Here is a 22,240-nt window from a genome sequence, read left to right as displayed (position 1 = left end):
TCGACATTCCCTCCAACTGAAAGACTTCATCAAATATAAAGATAATTCACAAAGGGCCACGGTATCGATCGATACCCCCCACAGGCGCACGACCTTTGATCAGACAGTCCTCTCTGATTATTATTGTAAATTGATTATTATTATTTTATAGTGCCCCTCCCTCGCCCCCTTTGGCTACAATCCGGCATGTTTACATCCATGCGTCTTGTTGCCATGTCTGTTCCAAATCAAATAAATAAATAGAACATTTTACGCGCGTGGCCGCTCGGCTGGTGAGCGCGCGCGCACACTCCCGAGACACCAGGAAATATGGCGGCGCTCACGACGCTCAGTCAGGTAACAAACTCTCAACAAGCCCCAAAAGCGCTCAAATCCTCGATCCGATCACCGTCAAGTGACGGGGAAAGTCGTTACGCGGGGTTATGACGTCACTCCTTTGCGCGCCTGGTTAATATTAACCAGCTGAACTCAATTAAGCGAGCTTTCGTTGTCAACCAATTGAACATGGTTAGCTGGTTCAGTTATGGCTGACAAAGTTCCAGTTCGTTTGATGGAAGTTAAGAAGCTACGCTTAGAGGTTTCCGCTTAGTTGACGTAGTAACGTTATTATAGTATAAAAGGATATAAGAAAGTAATTTAGCAGCTCAATTTAAACCCAAAACAAACCTTTAGCGAGCTAGCTAATCTTTGTTTATCTGCTTATACCTCTGGTGGAATCGAAGCTTTTACAGTCTCATCGTGTCATAGCTGTTTGCATCTTTCCAATACTGTGATCGATTTGGCGTATGTTGTGACTTTGAACAGTCTTGTTTCTATTGTGTCTACAGCTATCGAGTGGGATGCCAGCTTATGAGAGTTATTACCGTCAGGTAATGTTCAAGTCTTGCTGTGACTAGCACTTCAACTCTCTGTCTTAATTCAGGAAAAGTATTATCTATGCCATAAAACAAATGAATTCAAAAAAAAAAGGTGCTCGCTATGTCATCTCCTCCGTTCTTCTCCATTGATCGCTCGTAGCTCGATCCAGCAAACACAGGCAGGATATCAGCCGGAGACGCAGCTCAGTTCCTCAAGAGGTCCGGCCTGTCAGACAGTACATTGGGGAAGGTGGGCCACGAACTAAGAATGTTTCTCCCCAAAAAAAATCCACTTGTTTATGTTGTTGATAACCAAAAGCAATTTTCTTATCGATTGATTGATTGCTTTCAGATTTGGGATTTGGCAGATTCAGAAAGAAGAGGCTACCTGGATAAGAAGGTGACCAACGATCTTCTGAGGGGAGTCGCCGTGTTTTTTTTGTTGCTGCTGAATTGTGCCTAAAACACTGAACTGGTTTGTTCCTCCTTCCTCTTTTCTAGGGTTTCTTCACAGCATTAAAACTGGTTGCCTCAGCACAAGGTGGAAATGATATCAGCCTTCACAACCTCGGCCAAAATTTAGCTGCCCCCAATTTTGTAAGCGATGGAATTACTCTCTGGCAAATAAGCAAGCCGCAAAACGTTGAGCTGTAGTTGGAACGAGAAAAATGAACGGGCATCTTGTCTTCCAGAGAGACACCGACAGCCCGTTATTAAGTGTTGTGAAGACGGGAGCCGACTCTCAGTGGGCAGTTAGCGTGAGTTGATGCTCGTTCTCAGGAGGGATCTTGATTATATAAATCAATCGACTTTATTGTTTTAATTTCCTCAGCCTGATGAAAAGGGGAAGTTTGAAGGGATTTTTGAGAGCCTGTCTCCGGTAAACGGTCTCCTGTCCGGCGATAAAGTCAGGCCGATTTTGATCAACTCCAAGCTGCCTCTGGATGTGTTGGGAAAGGTGGTATTATTAAAACCATGGCATTGTTGTGTCTGCTATTCAGAGCAACTTAATTGTGTTCATTTTTGGCATTTACTTGATGCGTCTGTAGATTTGGGACCTATCCGATTTTGACAAAGATGGACATCTGGACAAAGATGAATTCACAGTGGTGAGCTCGATGCCTTTACCTCTGTCGATATCCAAAATGAAGCTAAAGGAATTTGGAACGACCCGTATGTTATCTTGTTAAGGAATGACTGAAATCTGGCTTTCCTTTTTTCCAGGCCATGCACCTTGTGTACCGTGCCATGGATAAGGAGCCTATTCCGACGACCTTACCCACGTCCCTCGTCCCCGCTTCTAAAAGGAAGATGTTTGCAGCCTCTCTGCCGGGCGCTGTGGCTGTGCTGCCAGCGCTGTCTGGGTTCACAGCTGGGGCAGCCCCCTTCAAGGAGTCCCTGAGAAGCACTTCGCCTCTGAACAGCCCCAGTACTGTCAGCCCGTCTCCAAAACGTTCTTTTAAATCCAGCTCACCGGTATGTTGTCACACTTGTGGTTCTCTTGAGCTGTCGATGCTGTTTTAGTCACAAAACTCGGCTATCGTTCACTTTAAAAATAACAGCAATAACGCAAAAGGAAAACAACAATGCAAATAATTATTGTTTAGTGTTTTTCTTCTTTTTTGCAACTTCTTATGAAACAAAGAAATGTATTATCTTTTAATTAAACTTTACATGGACAATATTTTGAACCACAAGATCACGTTTTACATGTAGTTATAACGAGAGCTGGTAAGTTTCCACCTGGTCCTACTTTCATTTTTCTGACCAAGTGAAAGGTCTTTAATTTGGGTACTGATTTCAATAGACTGACTCTTCCATGCGTCTCCCAAGTAAAATGTCACGTGGGCAGAAAAACCGGCCTGTCGTGCATATAAAAACGTCTGTTGCCAATGGGTGGAGTTGATTTGCCACATTGTTTTCAGCGTTATGCAAAGCTTCGTGTTTCTCTTTCTCTTCCCAACTGTGGGGGATTTTTCACGCTTGACTTGGAGAAACAGGTTTCCTTGAAATACAGGGGAAGCAATCGCTAACATGCCTGCAGTGCTCACCTGCCATGGGGAAATATGGGCTTTCTAACAGCGACCATGACACTTTTTTCCCCCTCCCACTGTCTCGGTTTTTTAATTATTGAATTTCTTTTTAACTGTACAAATGGTAAAAATATACAATATCCGTACCAAAATTCCAAGCTCACTAACTTAACATTTGAAGTTTCAGTACCTTCAGTTGAATTATGTGTGAGGTCAGTGGCTCTTGCTGTAATAGTTCATTTATTTTCTGCAGCCACTTATCCTGCGTAAAGTCGCTGTGGGTCGAGACACGTTCTCTCTTGGCCAAAAAGTGCCTTCATCTACTTTGAAACAATTAATATCAACACCACGTTGCTGTTAGAAGACACGACTGCTTTCCTGCTTTAGTAGCCGTTGCCTCCTCCGTTTAATTAATACATCGTACATTTTGTCTTTTATTTTAGCCGGCAGCGAACTGGGTGGTAACGGCGGCCGACGGGGAGAAATATGCCGACATTTTCAAGAACACAGACACTGACAATGACGGATTTGTTGATGGGACCGAGGTCATTGAGATCTTCATGCATTCCAGTCTGTCTCAGACTATGCTGGCACAGATATGGTGAGAGCTCACTTTCACGTAGAGGCGATGCCCTAACACTCGAGGAAACACAAGCAAGCCGGGAAACATATTCACAAATGTAAACATTCTGTATGCAAAAGAAAAAGTGTTTTTCATGATACCTGGATTCCTGTATAGGCCTGAACTTCTCCTGTAAACCCAAGCACAGCTAGTCTCATTTTAATTCTACAGCGCCCTCTGGTGGCCAGCCAAAACCATTACAATTTCTCAAAAGATGTACAAGTCAATGCTTCGGTTATTGGTCAAGCAGAGAGTAAATGATGTACTTTTGTCAAAGCTACGCAGGAATAACAACACGGTCGGCTTAAAACGTTAAAATCTGAGCCACGCCATAAACACAAATCACAAAACAAACTGCTAAAGGCTGAGGAAGCTAATAGGAATTGAAGGAGTAGAAACGGGAGTACGAACTGCACGATTAATCATTATAAAACTGCAATCTTGATTCACATGTTATCTAATTTCTAAATGATGCCAATTCTAAATGGTAAAAGCAGCAACGTTCAGTTGGACTCATGAAGTTACATCAGGAACGCCCTCTGTTCGTCAGAACATGCTTACAGCATCAAAAGGACGTGAGCCTGCCTTGTGATGTGACCGATGATGACCTCACAGAGGATGTTGTTGTGATTCTGTCTTGTGTTTTACTCTGAGAATGAATAAAGAATGTCGTTTTGACTGAAGTCTCTCCTCCCGGCAGGGGCCTCGCTGACACGAAGAAGACGGGCAAGCTGAACCGGGAGCAGTTCTCTTTGGCCATGCACCTGATCCAGCAGAAGACCACTAAAGGCATAGACCCTCCCTCCACCCTGAGCCCAGACATGATCCCCCCATCAGAAAGGACAGCTTCCATAGCAGCCGGACCCGTGAGTCTTTCCTAGTTCTGTTCATCCTTGCCTTATATTATTATAGTAATATATTTGTGTATGTTAATAAATTGTTACTACTATTACTGCGACCCTTCACCTTATTGATGCAAATGACTCCTGAGGATTCATTAGTCAGGTTTTAATGACTCCAGGGGGAGTCTGATTGCCTTGGTGGCTTCAGTCTTTTCTTACTTAAACTCCCGTTGGAGAAGAAAAGAATCTGGACCCTCGACCCGTCCCTCAGAACTGGAGAAGCCTCTTGGATGAGAGGTGAAACGTTTCAATCAAACTTGGAACAAGTCCAGTTGATTCCTAGTTTTGTACCACAAGATGGCGCTATTGCTTGTCATATTTCCTTTCTTAGTCTGAAGCACTAGGGGAAATAAAAAGGGCCGACACTCACGACACACCCACAAAATGTGTGTACTCTTACATACACGCATTTTGTCCGCATTCTGATTTCAACAATTTATTATTAGGATATTTTTGCAAAACCTCTAAATGTCATCAGTACTTGGGGCAAACACTGCCACCTGCTGCCATCATCAGTCACTGATCTGCCACAGAACAGGGCGAACGCGGAAGGTAAATGGAGTGGACTTTTAAAGCACCTTAATGAATGTGGCTGAGCCGTTCACATCTAAGGTCGGTCTCTTGTGTTCATCATGAACAACCTGATAAATCAAGAAATACTGGGAAATCAGTTAAGCAAGAGCTTTAAAAAAAATGCAGTACAAATACGTACTCTGTTGTAATACTTTCACAAGTGCTGTCATTACAAACAAATAGCTCTGTTGCACGGTTCCCTTTTTGAGGTTGAACATCAAGGTTCAGAAATGTGTCAAGGGGGCTTAAAGCTTAAAATATCACTCGGGTCAGGCCAGCTTTTGAGGCATTGAGGAGGAGATTTCTTCAGGGAAACCTTAATATTTTTCTCCCATTTGAGCTTTACCTCTCTGAATGTAAGTCGTATTTCACGGCATTATTAAATTCCCCTGTATTATTTCGATGAATTTCTCATCCATAGTGTCCTTGCTCCTTTCCTAACCGTGTGAGATATTTGTGTTTCCTTCTTGTGTCTCTTTTCTTTTGGCTGCATTAGCAGGCAGCTCATTTCTGCCCCCCCCCCCCACCCGCATAACATTTGTGTCCCCCCTCCACCTTCGTCCTCGTAGCCTTTCTCTATTTGAGCAACGCTTCTCTTGTCTGCCCTGCCTGATGTCACTCTTTGTTGTCTTCTAAGCTCCTAGTTTTTGTCTCCCGTTTCTCACTCCCCCCCCCCCCCCCCCCCCCCAGGACAGCACCAGCTCCATGGGGATGGTTGAGCTGACAGGCATCAAAGAGCTCAATGACCTGAGCCAGGAAATAGCTCAGCTGCAGAGGTGAGCTCCTGAACTCTGGGTAACAGGAGGATAGCTTTGTTGCACTTCCTCTGGGGGGGGGGGTGCCCTGAAGTTTTCAGGATCTAAGCTTAGTTATATCTCCATCAAATAACATTCATGTTTATTTAATAAGATGCTCTAATCAGACTCTGTTATTCTAAGAAAGACTTAGCGATTCACATGACATATCCTGTGTGATCATTAGAGCCTTTATTACTTTGTGGATTTAGATCATTTCAATTGGAAGTTAAGATAGAGATAATGTCTTAAATAAAAATGTATGTATGGCTATATAAAATTATAAATGTATTACACTTTCCAGACCTGCAGTACTTGCAAATAGTACTTCAGTTTGTCCCTGCATAACGGTACTGATGCGCTGAATTAGTCGTACAGGCTTGTAGGCAAAACCAATTCTTTTACCTCAGCTTTGCTGCACGAGGCTGATTTAAAGTGACGTCAATTGGAGACGGTCTTTCATGTCAAGCACATCTAACGATCCTTTGTTCGACCCGGTTCTTCTTTACGGGCAGTGCATTTTGACAACATAGGTTTTGGTTTGGACGTGATAACAATAAGAAAAGCTTTTATTTTCTTATCTTGTTCATCTGTAGAGACAAATTCATCCTGGAGCAGGAGATCAGGGAAAAGGAAGAAACCATCAGACATCAAAATAGTGAAGTTCAGGTAAGAATCTGTTCAAGGTTACAATATGACATCAAGATTTGTGCATGACTGGCTCAGAGCCCAGAAACACACTCGAAATTTACTGCTTCAAATGAGGGAGTTAAATTATCTTTGTCGAGAATGATTTTACAGACTTTTACAGTGGGATTGATTTTCTGCTGGGTGTTTCAATGCGTCCTGCACTCTGGGTCTAAACTAAACTAAAATGTACATCCAAGTCGACCAAGTGGATCCATTTTGGTCCAGTGTTGTGAATTCTGAGACCCGCAGAAGATCTTCTGCTAAATCCGAGGACTTTAACGTGTATTCGGCTGGGTCTTGTGGATCATCTCACAGGTCACACTGCGGGAAAGGGAAAGTAATTTCAGAGGTAGTTGTTGAATAAAAATGTCTATACAATGCACCCACCACTTTGTGTGTGTGTGTGTGTGTGTGTTTGGCCGAACCTCAGGATATGCAGAGTGGATTGGACAAGGAGAACAGCAGCCTGCAGGGCCTGGAGTCACAAAAGCAGCTTTCCCAGGAACGTCTGGAGGAGATGGATCAGCAGCGTTCCAAACTGGAAGGAATGCTCAACGACATCAAACAGAAGTGTCAGGAAGAGTCTCAGAAGGTCTGACACATGACTCGTTAAAACAACAAGCTACTATACGTATGCAAAAGTGAATCTGATCCAGAATGAGGTCAGGAAAAAATATACAATTTAAAAATTGAAAACTCCATTTAGGGATTCAAAAATCAGTTAAAAATACACATGAACTCTGATTCACTTTTACTTTTCATGGTGGGTGTATAAAGATACCAAGAACAATTTAGAACCTTTTTGATGGTGATCCAGATCACCATGTGGACGGTGTAAATCCAACTACGAGGGGAATGAGCTGCTTGGTGGAGGTCTGCGCTCCCTGAGAGCTTTTCTAGTTTTAGAATGCAACACTAAATAAAAAATATCAATCTATAAATGAGGTCAGTTTAAGGCAAGCTTCATTTTAAGGATAAATGTCGTACAATAAATCTATTTCTAAAGTCATTTGGCGTTTGGATAATGTTGCTGTTTGCCTCTAACAAAGTTAGTTCATTTTTAACGTAGGTATAAATAGGATAGTTTTCTTATTGCAATGTCAAACATTTAAACATTTTATAACTTTGTGTGGTTTTAATAAAACTTATTGTTTGTATAAACTGGAAACTAGGGGTTGCGCAATCAATGAATTAAAAATATATATTGTTCCTGCTTCCGCTCTCTAGATCTCCTCCATGCAGAGTCAGATCCGCTCCCAGGAGACGGACCTCCGGAGCCAGGAGGATGAGTTGAGCCGCACCAAAGCGGAGCTGAGTCGGCTGCACGAGGAGGAGACGCAGCTGGAGCAGAACCTGCTGTCCGGGCGGGTTCAGCTGGACAGCATCGTCAAATCACTCAAAACCACTCATGAAGAGATTAAACAGGTCAGGGGAGATAACTAGTGGTAACTTACACGTTATATTTGGACGTGTGGCTAATTAACCTTATGATGAACACATTAAATTCTACTTGAGCTTTGAAAACACATCTTTATTCTTTTTATATTTTTTATTGTAGCATTAAAACGTCGACATAATTCAGGAGCCAAATTCCTTGTTTTGACGCCTATCAAAGAGAATTGAAAGGAAATCCGGTCGATATATTCAAATCTGATCTTTGATGTGCTTCTAGGCTCGTAGTAAACTGTTGCTGACCCAGGACACCCAAAAGGAAGTGACCAAGACCATAGACGAGTACAACAGAGCTCTGAGCGACATCAGCGCGGGGAACTTAAGCAATCTGCCTGACTTGAGCGAAGGCTTTGCTGAGAGGGAGAACGGCGGTTTTAGAAGTGCTGTAAGGGCATTATGGATCCATCTTTTACGCTGTCAGAAGCTTTATATTTGCCTGGGCCTTTTTCATTTTCCGTCTGGTTGTCTCTGAGAAATTCTGTATTTTCCCGTTAGAAATAATGGCACACCTAACCGTGTTTTGTCTTGTCTGGTAAGTCACCACCTGCAAACTGTCTTTTTTTTTGTCATCAGGGTGACTCTTTCAAGTCAAAATTAGCCAAGTTCAACAACAGCAGGGCGACGGAGCCGGCAGCAGACCCTTTCCAAACCGAAGACCCCTTCAACTCAGACCCTTATAACGGTCTGAATCGCTTTCTCATTTGCTCCTGCGTGTCTGAAGAGATCAGTCTTATTCTCTGCCATGCCAGCAGTGGTTACAATTAAGGACGCCAAATGATGCATTTAATGAATTTGAAATGTTTGCAGTATGTGCCGGTCTTTTGGAGAAACCCATCAAATCAGATGCGCTCTTCTCGCTGTATTCTAGATCCCTTTGGAGGAGATCCTTTTAAAGAAAGCGACCCCTTCAAAGGCACGTCGTCTGATTTATTCACGAGAAAAGACAAGACGGACCTGTTTGGATCTTCAGATCTTTTTGGTAGAAAACCCTCACTGCCAGCAAAGGTATCGATCATCTCTTTTCTGCACCAATAAAATGTCTGAGGACGAAAACTGTTCTTTTGCAAACGAAGAAACGGGGTTTCAGTACTGATAGAAACACTCATTGTGTTTGTCACTAGCGTCATTGGGGCAGGCAATACAGAGAGATACGTCTGAGTCATGCTGCTGTTTGTACTTTCAACCAAACTTTGGAACGCTTACGCCTCATGCTTTTGCTCCCTCCCTTCTCTCAGCCACGTGCCCTCAGCGGAAGCGACCCTTTCAGATCACACAGTCCAAAATCGAAGGATTTAGGTATGTCTCCGGCTGACACGGGAGCAATGAGAAAACCTTTCAGCTTGTTCTTTTCAGCTGTTTATTTTCATCCTATTGCATTTACTGTAGTAAGGAAGGTAAGAGGCAGTGCATATATGTGTTGCCCCCGCCTGACTTTGCCTAATGGGCGCCGGTGGAGAGTCATGCCTGGAGTGAATGCGTTTCTATTTTCCATGCAGATCTTCCAGAGTGTGGCTCTTATTGACTGAACATAGAAGAAGGATCGAGCTGTGAAACGCGTCACAAAGAGTCATTCTTTGCCATTCTGGGTGGCGTTGGGTTTAGATTTTTTTTTATGGGGGGGTGGGCATTGGGGCCAAACAATTTTCACTCACTGAGGCTTCAATTTTTCCTGTGGTTCTGGACTATTTTTAGTCGAGTACCTACGCATTTAACTACTGGGCAACTAAAAATACTCCCCCCTACCCTGGAAAAACAGGAGGCTCGAAGGAGCCAAACATAACAGAAACTCTGCCGCTGCCGCTCCTGCTATACGAGAATACACTGCCACTCCTTTTAACCAGTTCCCTGCTGCCCCTGTCCTGTTTTCATATCTGCTCCCATTGAACCTTTCTGCCGCATTCGGTACGGAAGTTGTTAGAAGTTGGTGGCTACCTGGAGTCGATGCTTTCACACAGAGGCAACTGTAGGACCTGAGCTGAGCTACTGTGCATGACAGAAAACACGGAGGACTTTGCATCAATGGGGTCTCTTGTGGTCGCACTCGTGCAGAAACCGTATTATGTTACCATGTTTTGTTTTTTCACTGTAACAATCCATGTTTTTTCTCATTAAGTAGCATAGTAGCATAGCGCTGCGCTTCAAACCCGCCCGGGCGCAGTCCTGATGCCTTTCATTAGCTGATCAGATACTTACATCACTTAAAAAAAAAAGGTTTTAGCAAAATGTCATGGAAAATTTAACAGTTGTCCTCTGAAAACAGCATGCAGGCCCTCTCAGAATAAGTAGTAAGGTGCTGAGGTGATTTTGAAAGTGCGGTTTGGTCTTAAATGTGATTACTTTCTGGCTCTTTCCATGAACAAGTTCAAATGTTCCAGTTTGCATGTCAGTGTGCTTTTGTCACAGATGTGTTTGGGACAGTGGACCCGTTTGGAAGCAACTCCTTTGGAAGTAAAGCGGGTGGATTCGCCGACTTTACTCAGATGTCAAAGGTACGCTCTGGAGTGCTGGAGTGATGAATCAGTCGTCCCATAAAGTGTCGTTTCCCACAGGCTGTAGAAAGCCGTGTTGTTATTTTCCCTCTCGCTTATGAGTAATTTCTTATTTCTCTGCCAATGCATGACTCCTATGAATGCAATGGCAGGTTTTAGACCAGAGGTTTTCAATTTAGGGTGACATTCTGTTGTTGTCATGATTGTGCACGATAGCTTAATCTTTTTATTTCATTTTCTTTTATGTTTTCGTCTTTTGCATTGGGTGTAAACTGAAGTCCAACAACCCTGCACTCCCATCAAAGAAAAACGTGCCCAACCGGCCGGCACCTCCCTACGGTAAGCACTGATTTTCTGTGGGGGCAGCATGTGTGTGTGTCTGTGCGTGCTAGAACATGACTCTGCAGCTTAACCTGACGTCAGTAGTTCATTGGTTGTCATGACTGACTTGTCGTGTTGGGCTTAATCACTAGAAGTCATGGTGCCAATGTGCTCAGCACGCCTGTCATCTGTATTTTCTTTCTGTTCTTGTCGGTGTACTCGAGTCATTGTGACTGCCGTCTCGTTGGTATGAGGAAAAGCCTTCATCTTTGCGCTAAAGCCGCAGCGTGACGACGTTTGAGTTTCCCTTTGCTCCACTGTGCAGATAGAGTTGGAGACGAGCAGCAAGGTGAAGCTAGTCAGCTAGCTCCACAGATGGTGCCTCTTGCATAGGGCCCATTCTTAAAAGTTATGGGCTACTTTAAATATGCACGGGACAGATTTGCTCCTGCTAGGTGGTGTTTAGCTTTTTGCCTACAGTTGAGTTGCGACTTTTAATAAGTATAACTGACATTATGTTGCTTTAATGCAGCAAGTCAGAATTACTGCACGAGTTCATTGTTGCATACTCAAAGTCGATCCTTAATTTCCTGGAGGGTCTCTTTAATTCGCAGATGCAGCCGGTGTGGTATTGATGCAGTTTGTGCAAACAATCATGGCTACGCTACAATGCCATCAAAACGTATTCTAGACGAGGGTGTGCTTGTAAAGCTTCAATGCATCAGTGAGTCTCACTCAGAGATGTGGTCAACACCTTTTCTGAACTGGCATCGCTTTCCCTGCAGTGAGAACTCTGCAAGCCATCCGCTTCAAAATGTGGGCTTCCTGTGAAAATACATCACATTAATGTACCGGTAGGCATATTTTCCCAACGGGCAACCAGCTCTTACCCTCTTAAGTTTGTCGTCTGATATGGATTTTAGTGTTTATTTATTTACATGCCTTCATCTCCGGTTCCGGCTCAGCTCAGTTTGACTGCATCAGGGCCAATCCAGAGCAGGAAAGACGCTTTAGTTACGACTCGCTCGACTAAAACATCCACCGACTGCCCTGTGGATTTTGCAGTTTGCCTCTAAGTTTAGTCTACTTACGGTTTGTTGTTGTTGTTGGGTTAAGTACTGTATTTCTGTTTGCACGATCTCGTCGTGTCTCTCGTCAGATTGAAGCTGAAAGCTTTAAGAGGTGACGGCTGGGGCTGGGGCAGTTTGGATAAAGATGGCCCCTGTACGTACGGATGGGGGCAGATGAACGTCAGACTCCCAGGTTAACCTGAAACGTTTCAAATGCACCAAGGGAGAAGAGGATGACGCCTCCACAGCGAGAACTCTGCCTCGATGAAACACGAGTCGAGCAAAGGGTTAACGTGGTTAAAGCTAAGCGCTTAGAGCGGCTGGTTGGAGAGGAAGTAAACTACCACTGCTGAAACTAAGCTGCTGATCAGGCTCTGCAGAGCGTTGGGCCAAACGTTGGTTTCAAAGGGAGCTCCTAACGCCCCCCCCCCCCCCCCCCCTGCGGTTTGACTGGCACACGAGGTGTTTCTGATCACCCTCGGGGTAGGAATCGCATGACCACAGTGTTGTGGTAACGTGGTTGTTGTCACAGCCCCGGTGTCAGCTCTCCGTCACCGGGCGTCATCCTGTTCATTTTCCTCACGGCGACTTTGAGCGTTTCCCAGGCTGCTTCGACTAACGGCTTGCAGAAACACGCGTTGGCTTGTTAAATGCGTCTGTATGGAAAAGAGAGCGCAGCATTTTCCCGGCGGACCGTGGGTGTCTGCCGCGTTTGTTGCGTCCGTCCGGCTTCGGCATGCTTCGGTGTTGACTCCGGCTTTTGACAGGAAGTCGGGATTTCTAGATTTAGTCGACAGGTTAGTGAGCGCGCCCGGTCAAGTCGGACTCGAGGAGCACTTTTCCAGCTGTGCAGTATAAAGCCGATGCCTGCTGTTAAAGCCTTGATGCACCTCGGCAGTCAAACTGCCTCTCCGTCCTCTTGTCTCCTGCTTCGGCTGGACATTGTGCACGGCAGCTTTTTGTGTCTTGCAGGTATAAAAGTCATTTATTGTGTTGTTATGTTATTTTTATGTCGTACTCTGCATTGTGATTTTGTTTTTCTGTCAGGATCTGACTTTGTCAAGGTAAGACACAGACTGTGTGTGCGATGGTCAATCCTTTGCATGTAAAAAAAAATAAAAACAATTCCTGTCTGCACTGCGTAATCAGAGTACAGCGATTCATAAGCAGCACTCTGCAAAGTGATCCAAGCACTGCGTGTTGATGTAAAACGTGACCAGTAATTTAATGCACCAGTGTCACACGATGTAGAAAGTTTTCTTTCAGCTTCTCGTGTTGCTTTCTTGCCTTTTTATTTTTCTTCTTGGCATTGTAGTGAAATCTAAATCACAATTTGCATTCGCTTTTCTCAATTCGCTCATGTTTGTCAAATGATTTTAATCATGTTTGACTCTGCTTTTGACATTCTGCTGAATTTTAAACGTTTGATTTTAGATTTGCATCCCCCCCCTCCATGTGTTATGTCTTGCTTTTTGCCCAGTTACCCCCCCCCCCCCCCTTCACGTTGACATGTCAGACAGCATTTCTGCATTTTTCATCCACACCTAATTTTGCTTTCTGTGCTCCAGTCTGGAAGTGAGACCCGGCAGCTGGAATGGGCCAAGCGGGAGAGCGAGCGTGAGGAGCAGGAGCGGCTGAGGAGGCTCCAGATTCAGGAACAGCAGGATCTGGAGCTGGCTATGGCTCTGAGCAGAGCCGGCATGCCGGGCTCATGACCACGCATTCCCCCGCTTTAGTGATCCTTTTTGCTGCTTTGCGCTGCTCCTTGACTGCCGGCTCACGACAGCAACACCCAACACTGGGCCGACAACAACTGTGCAGCCCAGTCACCAGTCTGTGTAGGAAGACCAGTGATTCTCCAGCCATGGCTGGACTCATGTCAAATGACTCCATAATTAGAAACCAGTTCATTGCTCCCAAACAACATGGCAACTGTAATCAGGGACAATATGGAGCCACTTGATTTAAGCCTGGCTTCATCCTGAAAGAGCACAGCCATTTAGCGCAGGCCTAACCAGCAGGATGCCCAACGACAGCCTGTATCTAGCTCCACGTCTTGTTTTGGCTAATCACCCAGATTTATTCAGAAGCCTTTCTTTTGCAAGAAAAATAACCTTTTAAGAATATTTTACTGTTTATTTGTGCACAAGCAATGATACCGTGGTGGAAGAAGTACTTGTAACTTGCACTGTACTGACTGTTTTATACGACCTTTAATTTCTCTGAAGGTTTCTGCTGTGTCAGGATGTCCTACGCTAACCTCACTGTTCAGCTTTGATGCCGTTTGTCCTATGAGAAACTCCATCGTGGTAACTATTGTTTCCTGTCCATCTTGGATTACTGGCGCCGATGATCAGATCATCAATGGCATTATTAAACGCATTATACGTTTTCTGACATATTTATTACTCTTTAAGCACTTGGATTTGAAGGCATTTCTAAATTTAGTCAAGCCGTCAACTGGGGATTTGGAAATGTGATGCTCTGGGTATCCTTCATGAATACTTAAGTCCATACGCGATTCGGTTCTAAATCATTGTTTTCCCTGTATATTTTATTCTAATTACATGTTGGTGAGAATCGAAGACGTCTTCCTTCCTAATGAACAAAGGTCAGTCGCCCTGGAGTAACCTTCTCAGGTGCTTTATCGTGTCGTATTTATGACCCAAACAGCTCGCACTCCAACTGAATCCACTGTGAAATGGAATTAGTGCAAACATACACGGTTTATTCTGCTTCTGTTCTGCTTAGCTTTGTCCTTTCTGTTCTTCTTCGCACTACCACCGATGCTCCGTTCACATGCTCCCCCAAACTTTCACTTTTGTTCTGACAATTTTTCCTTCTACTGATTTGTTTTTGTTTTTCTGCCCAGTAATATCTTATGGTCCATTTGGAGAATAATTGATCAAATACTTGGGATTATTCCATCATTATAATTGTCTAACACTAACCAAGATTATTCGGCGCATCATGTACGAACTTGTGTAGCCCAGATATTCCTGGATAAGTACAGAGTGACAGCAATTTATGTATCGGCATATCAACGTGTAACGTGTCGTATGACACATCTGTGTCGCTCGGAAGGTTGAATTAAACTGATTCTAACACTACACGCTGGTTTTGTCATTAAAATAAAATAGCGTGACAACCAGGGAGAAGTAGACTGGGTTACGTTTCCCATCGGGCAAAGAATAGTTCGACTATCAAGGCAGTGAATGCAGAATGTATATAATAAATATGGCATCAAGGAAACGCACAGCCCAACGTTCCTACTGCTGAAGTGTCAGGAAGTAGGGTGACTGGGTAGCTCCACTCCCTGACCTTATTCTCATACTTGAGAAGTGAGTTTAAGATGGATTGCGTGTGTTTTGCTTAGTTTTACACCGATATTGAAGTGCAAAAAAAGGAACATGAGAGTGGTACATTTGCATCTTACAACTGCGGATATTTTTAACCTATGGTACTTCCTCTTTCTCCAAGATGATATATTCCAGTACAGTTTTTGGCGACGCATCTTTCGGCATGTACATTTTATTGTCCTGGTTGAACTTAAGATGGAAGATGACTTGAACCGAGTGATGCCAGTTTCTGGAGTGGCTTTTTTTTTTTATCTTTATTTTGACGTTCTAATGCAACAGAGGAAGTGGCGCGTAAGAATCGCCACAAATCTGTTTGAGGAAAGACATTTTATTACATTTTTGAAATACCATCTGGCTTTAATGCGTCAACAGTATTTCTGATATGGTAGAAACAAATAGTCGCTGACACCATACAGACACGATATGCACGAACTCGGATACTTGGAAACTACAGTGCAGTGACTGTGTAATTGTAGTATTAAGGCTCTTTGATGTCCTCCTATAATTTCTACCCACCAGAAAGAGAGTCTAAGGGCTCACTGATGAGGGTTTGCTGTGCCCCTCTGTCCAGACGGCTCCTGGCTCACTCTGTAATTATGGAAATGGTGCATTTGTATTTATAGGCTGAGCCTCCAACCGACTGCCCTTCTCTGTCTTGCAGCTGCAAAACATCACTGTGGAAATCAAGTCCTCATGTTTTAAATTAAGGCGGGTAACGCAACGGCAACGTGTAAAACCCATTTAGTGTCACCGAGTTGATTATCGGCGGACCCGCTGCACCTACATGGGGCCGCTTGAGAAGGTTAATGTGGTGCTTTAAAAGAAACGTGTGAATAATCGGTAGCCTTGAAATGGCAACGGATGCATGAAAAGTAAAGATTCCATCAGTCAAAGATCCAAATTCAATGTGTTTAATATTTACAATAAATACATTTACAGTATAAAATCCATATACACATTTATATAAATTTAAGTGAAAAAGTAATGCACAGGACATCAAGCCCTGAGAGAGGGGCTGGATCCGAGCGCTTTCACGAGAGGAGACGACATCAACTCCAAATAGAGGAGAGGAATTCAAATACACTTCAGGCCATTCACACGTTGAGGCAGTTTAAATAAAACATTGTCGTTGCACGCGTTAGGCAACCGTATGTGCAGCTCACTCCTGTCAACCAGAACGTGCCCTACTTTGTGGCCGTGTCGTTCTGTCATGAAGAGTTTTACAGTAGCAACAATCATAGAAAGGCACGTTTGTGTCAAACACAGGATTCCAGTTTTGTCAAACAAGAGTAGTATATACAGGGCCAGCCCCTCCTCGTTCTGCCTGGTCGGAAGCAAACAGAAGCTTTTCTAAAGCTCTCAATGAACCAAAGTAGTACCAGCTACGTTATAAGGCAATAACACTAAGATTTTTAATTCAATATTATATATATATATATAAAAGAACTTTGGTCATGTAGGAACGATTTAAATAAAAAGAAAACACACCAGTTGACTCACAATAAAAACAACCCCTCACACATGAACCCCCAAGTTCTTATGTGGTCTCTTCACATGTGTCTCTTCATGTGGAGCGCCAGGTGATCCGACCTGGAGAAGGCGCGTTCGCACAGGTGACACTGGAACGGTCTGTGCCCCGTGTGTTTGCGGAAGTGACGCGTGAGCTCGTCGGAGCGGGCGAACTTCCACCCGCAGCCCTCCCAGCTGCAGTGGTAGGGCTTCTCACCTGCAGAGACGGGAGAAATCAGATTATTACTCGGTGACGAACGAACACATTTGAGTTGCAACAAAGGCGAGACCGTGCGTAATTACGCACAGAAAGCGGCCGGCTCGTGCAGGATTCAGCCTAAAGCTTACCAGTGTGAGTTCGGAGATGCGCCTTCAGGTGGGAACTCTTGGTGTACGTTTTCCCGCAGCCAGCGAAGCTGCAAGAGTGCGTGGCCGTGCGCTTCCGCGGCCACGTGCGCCGTCCTCTCTTGGGCTTGGATTCCATCAGCTCGAGGGGGGAGGACGGCGGCGTGAGCATCACCCTCTGCGCGCCCGGCTGCAGGCTGAGGCCGTCCTCGTACATGCCGAAGGCGGCGTGCGGCGCGTGGTAGGACATTTGCATGTGGGGAACCTGAGGATGGTGCGCGAAAGCCGCCGCTGCGTGATACTTCTGAGAGAAGTTCATGGGTTGGCACAGCTGCGCCTGGCAGTCAGAGGCTCCCTGGTCGTCGGGGCTGAGCGGCGGCGTCATGTTACCGGCTGCGCGCGGAGAGATGGCTCCTCGGGGCGGCTCGAAGGACATCATACACGAGACGCTTCCTTCTTGCTTGATTTTTCCACAGCTTTGGGGCACCATGCCCAGACCGGGGCCGTAACCGTCCATGGGCGGCTCCACTTTGATGCTCTGGCGGGGGAAATGCATGGCGTTGACGTAAAATCTCCCCTGAACGCCTGGGTTGCGCGTAACGCCGTAGTTGTTGGTTGCTCCTTCGGCGCGGAGGAGCTCTGTCATGAGGCTGGTGGCGTACGGGGGCGGCGGGGAGCGGTGGTCTTCCACCGCGTAGGGTGGCGCGGAGTTCCCCGTTGCGTACGTGTTGAGGTCGACCGTGCCCACAAATTCCGCAGCGCTGTCTGCGCCAGTTGTGTTGGCGAGAATAAAATCCAGATCCAAATAGTCACTCAGATCCTCGTCGTCCTTCTGGCACTGGTCGTCCTGGCTGTGCACCATTTCAAGCATGGAGCAACTGGTGGAGACGAGCTTGTTCATGTCTCCTTTCCACCTCTGGAAGGAAAACGCATTGATGGAATTAGAGCAGGTAAATGTGATGCTGCTGTTCATCCAGAATCTAGATCTGACCCGACTGGGTTCAGCATTCTACATTAAATGTGCTATTTGATTGATTTTAAATAGATATTCGTTCCAGCTACTTCGCAATACAATCATAAAACACCAGGATTACGCGCAGACGCGCAAAACCTCACCGCGTTCACTCATATCTCGCAGAATAGAAAAGAAGCAGGAATTCTTTCGGGCTTACGTTTTCCCAGGTTTTCTCTCTCTGGTTTGAGAACGTCGAAAATGACGGCAGCATCACTCCTGATAAGGCCATCGATTGGTCAAATAGTAACTTTCTCTTGTCAAAATCGTGCGTGCTTGAGCGGCTGCCGCGCCAGAGTCCGTGCGCCTATCTCACAGTCGCTTCTCCACAGTGCGCTCCGACGACATGAACAAGTTGAAAGTAGTAGGAGGTCCTCCGAACCTTATAACTCTGGAACCGGAGCGGGCCTGGCCAATTGTGAGCGCTCAGGAAACAACGCACAAGGGTCGGTAAATTTAGCTCTTTATAAAGAGATTCCTGCAGGCAGCGGGGCTCAGTGCGCGCTATGACGGGCAGGGCAGCGGAGCAGCCTATAAGACGCTGCCCCCCCCCCCCCCCCCCCCCCCCACGTCACTGACGCACAGGCCAACCCACCTGAGAGTTGGATAAAAAAAAAAAGTTGTCAAATTACAAACACAAGGAAATATAGCAACCATAGACAGTTAGGTAATATAGAGATGAAGGAGCCTAATGACCGCGCAGCCTTTAGATGTCAGTGATCAGCCAAATAAAAGGGAGATAGTTAACTAAGAATAATGCAATGTGATTGTGTGGCAGTTTAAAGTGGCGAGAAGGACAAGTACGAGTCGCTATTTAATAAAATGCAGACACAGAAATCTATAATAATCCAACATTTTGTTAAATTGGATTTTGTTTTTAATCTTTAGCCCTCAGGCGTGGAACAACTTTATTAGTTGACTTTCCGATGACAAAAACGACCTGAAACCTTCTAATCGGCTTCAAAAAAGTTTCTTTTTTTTTGCAGTTTGAAATAAAAAGCGTCTAAAATCTCGCGATGGTTTGCCTGATCGTCCTGCTGTGCGTCGCTGCCTCCACCTGTTCGGCGCGTTTCGCTCTCGGTTCATTATTACCGGGCTGGTTTTGTCGTGGCGCTGCAGGCTTGTCCAAACAGGCGCCAGGGTTCGTCTGAAACGGCTTTCATGGTTTTTTAACGCGCTGACCTGTCGTGATGTAAACATGATTTAAAGTAACATCCCCATTCAGGTGTAAATTACGCATGAGCGGGGAGCGCGGGGGGGCTTCGGTGTCGATTGGAGTTAGATTTGCATAACAACTCCTGTCTGCTTGTTGCACCTAAGACAGTTTCCCCAGCAGGAGTTCTCTGGCTCCAGAGGTCATTGGGCCACCTGGAACTTTATAACTGTCAGCTTTAAATGGTTTCACTCATTTAAAAGAAGTTTTGTTGATTCACTCAACCGAAACTGAATATTGATCTTTTGCATCGCCCTTTTTGAAATCCCTTCCATATGCAAAATAAGCCATCGACAAATGAAGCCACGGCAACTGAGTGGAGGCTTTAGCTTGGAGCATCAACGGTGGCAGAGGCAGCGTGCCGTTTCTTAATTACGACAAAGTAATAAGTATATCATTAAAAGCTGCAGCGATAAACTGATGGGACGTTTGGATCCTCATTAATGCTTTAACGTTAATCTGCCTAGCAACAAGTACCCGTCCAAATTGTAAAACAATTGAATCAAGTGACATCAAATGATAGTTAATTAAGTATCTTAGAATTTCCTATGTACGGTGCTCGGAAAAATGTACTTTGGTAAGCGCTAAATTAGAAGTTAAACGATACTCATTGTGATGATGACCCGTGTTCACCTGGCAGACATCGCCTCTCATTAAGCTGTCATGTCGGATGGTACAGTCAGACTCGAGCCGTGAAGTCGCCACATCCGGATTCCTGGACTGGCGTTTAACCCCTGACCAGTGACTCTGACCTGGGTTCTCTGCAGCAGCGGCAGTCCTCTCACTTCCTCTGTTACTCAGCTACTTTTACGGTTTTGTAATGCTCCAAGTTTTGAATTTAAGGAACTTTAGCACTGCTGATCTGTTGGTAGTACATCGCCTTTTGTAACGATGTCAGGTTGGAAATTCTCAGATGTCGAATATTCTGCCAGTGGACCATAAACGTGATTGCGTTTCGGTCTGTGAATGCTCGTTTCAAGGCGAAGCTTTTTGGAAGATGGGCGGAAAACATTTTTGTCAAAAAGTCTTGTTTGCCTTTCTACTGAGAGCTGGAAGAGAAGATTATTTAACTATACCGAACACCATGTTTGTGTGTTCAGTGTGAAGCTACAGACATGAGAGCCTCTGGATTTTACCCAAATAAACTTGCGCTGCGGGGTTAGCCGTTCCTTAAACACCGTTACATTTTTGACTTAACCAGACTGGCAGGAGATACACAACAGAGCTGTAAAGACTTCACAGCTTTGCACATGGATTTAAATGTCAGTCAGACCAGTAGAACAGAAAGCGATGCCCTTGAGAAGCCTGAAATGACACGAGACAGTGAGTCTCTCTCTACCGCAGGCAGCAAAGGGAAGAGAACGGCAGAAACGGACGGCTGTCGTTGGCAATTGTGGCGTTTCCCTACAGCAAGCAATCAATAATTCTCATGATGTTGAAGCGACAGGTTGTGTTTCAGTCTGACCCCGTCATAAATGTCATTGGGGATGACATATATCTCAAATACATTGAATAGCACTTTGTCTTTTACCTCATGAAGACATTTCTCTAGTAGACGTTTCGGTTAGAGTGGGAAGCTGATTAAGATGCGGTGCCCGTAAACTCATTCCTTTGGTTCGCCCCCATCAGCAGAGATAGCAGCCACCAGAAAGCGAACAAACGCATCGGAGCCCGCAAAGTTTCAGTATCCTCCTGCGATTCTTCACTCCTTGACCTTTTCTCAGACCTCCCATTACCGACCCGCATCCCCATCGGACTATATTTGACTTTCTTTCCAGAAGAGGAACCACTGAAACCATTGTTTAATTTTTTTTTTTTTTTACGTGGATGAGCAACATTTCCAAAGAATGTCCTTCCCTGAATCGGGATTTACACAATATATTTACCATTGGGTAAACGCGCTGCCATTTCACAACTTGTTCTACTACCGCTGCTTCCTTATGCAGTTCTGTTGCCAAGTTCTCAACAACTTGTCAGGTTGTTAGTGAGCCGTGACTTTGCTGATCTGTTCTTGCATCAGTGGCAGTGACAATATCTCTTTGGAATATTCTGCTTCCTTAGCACTCCTGCTCTTAGAAAAACTTTCTCATGACTTGAACAGTAGAAATATGTACATTCCTCGTCTGTTCTCTTCTCCAATACTTTCTAAAAAAAAAAATAATAATAATAATTTTTGAGGATTTACAATTCTTGTTTTAATTTGCAACATTATTAAATCAGAATAAATAAGGTCGTTTTTGGAAACGGAACTTCCCAATCCTGTCTTTCACACAAGTCTAAAGGGCTCGAGCAGATTATAACATGACTTTCCAAATGGAGGATGGTGCAATTTGGAGACATGGATACAAAAGTGCAATTTTTTAAAGGAATATCAAAGCAGAGAAATCTCCTTTTATACTTTTATATTAATAACCAAAAAAATGAAGGGTGTGCCACAGGGTTCATTTGCATGTCTATGTAATCATCATCTCATATGCTCCATGATGAAACTTGGTGTTGTCACCCTGTTCAAGTCACTGACATCAATACAGGCACATGTGATGTCTGGGTCGGGTGTGTAAATGTAACGTCACTGTGGTGAGGATTCAGGCTCTTCGGCTCTGCCTCACGTAGCGTACCCGGCTAGCTTCCATGGAAAAATAATGTGCAAGTTTGAGAGAGACGTAGCGCACGGGACGTCCTAACAGAGCGAAAGCCAGCGAGAGTTTGAGAGCGAGCCGGATCCTGCCCTGGGCTTATATAGTCCGGTTATTTTTAACCGCCCTCCCCTTGCTTATAACAGAGCTTCCCCCCCCGGACCACTCAGGAAGCACGTTTGGCTCCATTTCCTGCTCACATGCGGCCAGATTCCAAAAGAATTAAAGAATGATAGCATTGAGGCTCTCCATCCCCCCTCTTGGAAAAAGAAGGGGGTGCAAGAGGTTGAGAATGTTAAACCGAAAAGGTTGGCACGCGCCACCGTGACATTCAAAGAGCTGGCGCCGGTCCTGCTCCAATTT

General features: G+C 44.8%; 2 protein-coding genes across 2 annotated transcripts; one reads left to right on the top strand and one right to left on the bottom strand.

Moving 5' to 3' along the window:
• The first annotated feature begins 306 nt into the window (after positions 1-306).
• LOC137904315 (epidermal growth factor receptor substrate 15-like 1) lies at positions 307-14,943 on the top strand. Its single transcript, XM_068748479.1, has 25 exons — positions 307-336; positions 828-869; positions 1,018-1,107; positions 1,210-1,257; positions 1,359-1,454; positions 1,550-1,615; positions 1,690-1,815; positions 1,907-1,966; positions 2,082-2,333; positions 3,334-3,491; positions 4,213-4,378; positions 4,518-4,538; positions 4,746-4,772; positions 5,678-5,763; positions 6,378-6,450; positions 6,902-7,063; positions 7,699-7,896; positions 8,144-8,308; positions 8,497-8,605; positions 8,792-8,928; positions 9,159-9,219; positions 10,327-10,412; positions 10,691-10,751; positions 12,851-12,867; positions 13,372-14,943. Exons 1-25 carry the CDS (start codon positions 310-312, stop codon positions 13,516-13,518), a joined length of 2,481 nt encoding a protein of 826 aa, XP_068604580.1. The 5' UTR covers positions 307-309; the 3' UTR covers positions 13,519-14,943.
• A 1,120-nt stretch (positions 14,944-16,063) lies between these two features.
• klf2b (Kruppel like factor 2b) lies at positions 16,064-18,369 on the bottom strand. Its single transcript, XM_068748630.1, has 3 exons — positions 18,189-18,369; positions 17,020-17,932; positions 16,064-16,888 (listed from the first exon to the last, which is right to left on the bottom strand). Exons 1-3 carry the CDS (start codon positions 18,258-18,260, stop codon positions 16,713-16,715), a joined length of 1,161 nt encoding a protein of 386 aa, XP_068604731.1. The 5' UTR covers positions 18,261-18,369; the 3' UTR covers positions 16,064-16,712.
• Positions 18,370-22,240: the final 3,871 nt, after the last annotated feature.

Source organism: Brachionichthys hirsutus, chromosome 15 (assembly GCF_040956055.1).
Source record: "Brachionichthys hirsutus isolate HB-005 chromosome 15, CSIRO-AGI_Bhir_v1, whole genome shotgun sequence".
NCBI lineage: Eukaryota > Metazoa > Chordata > Actinopteri > Lophiiformes > Brachionichthyidae > Brachionichthys > Brachionichthys hirsutus.
This window is presented reverse-complemented; position numbering and strand designations above follow the sequence as displayed.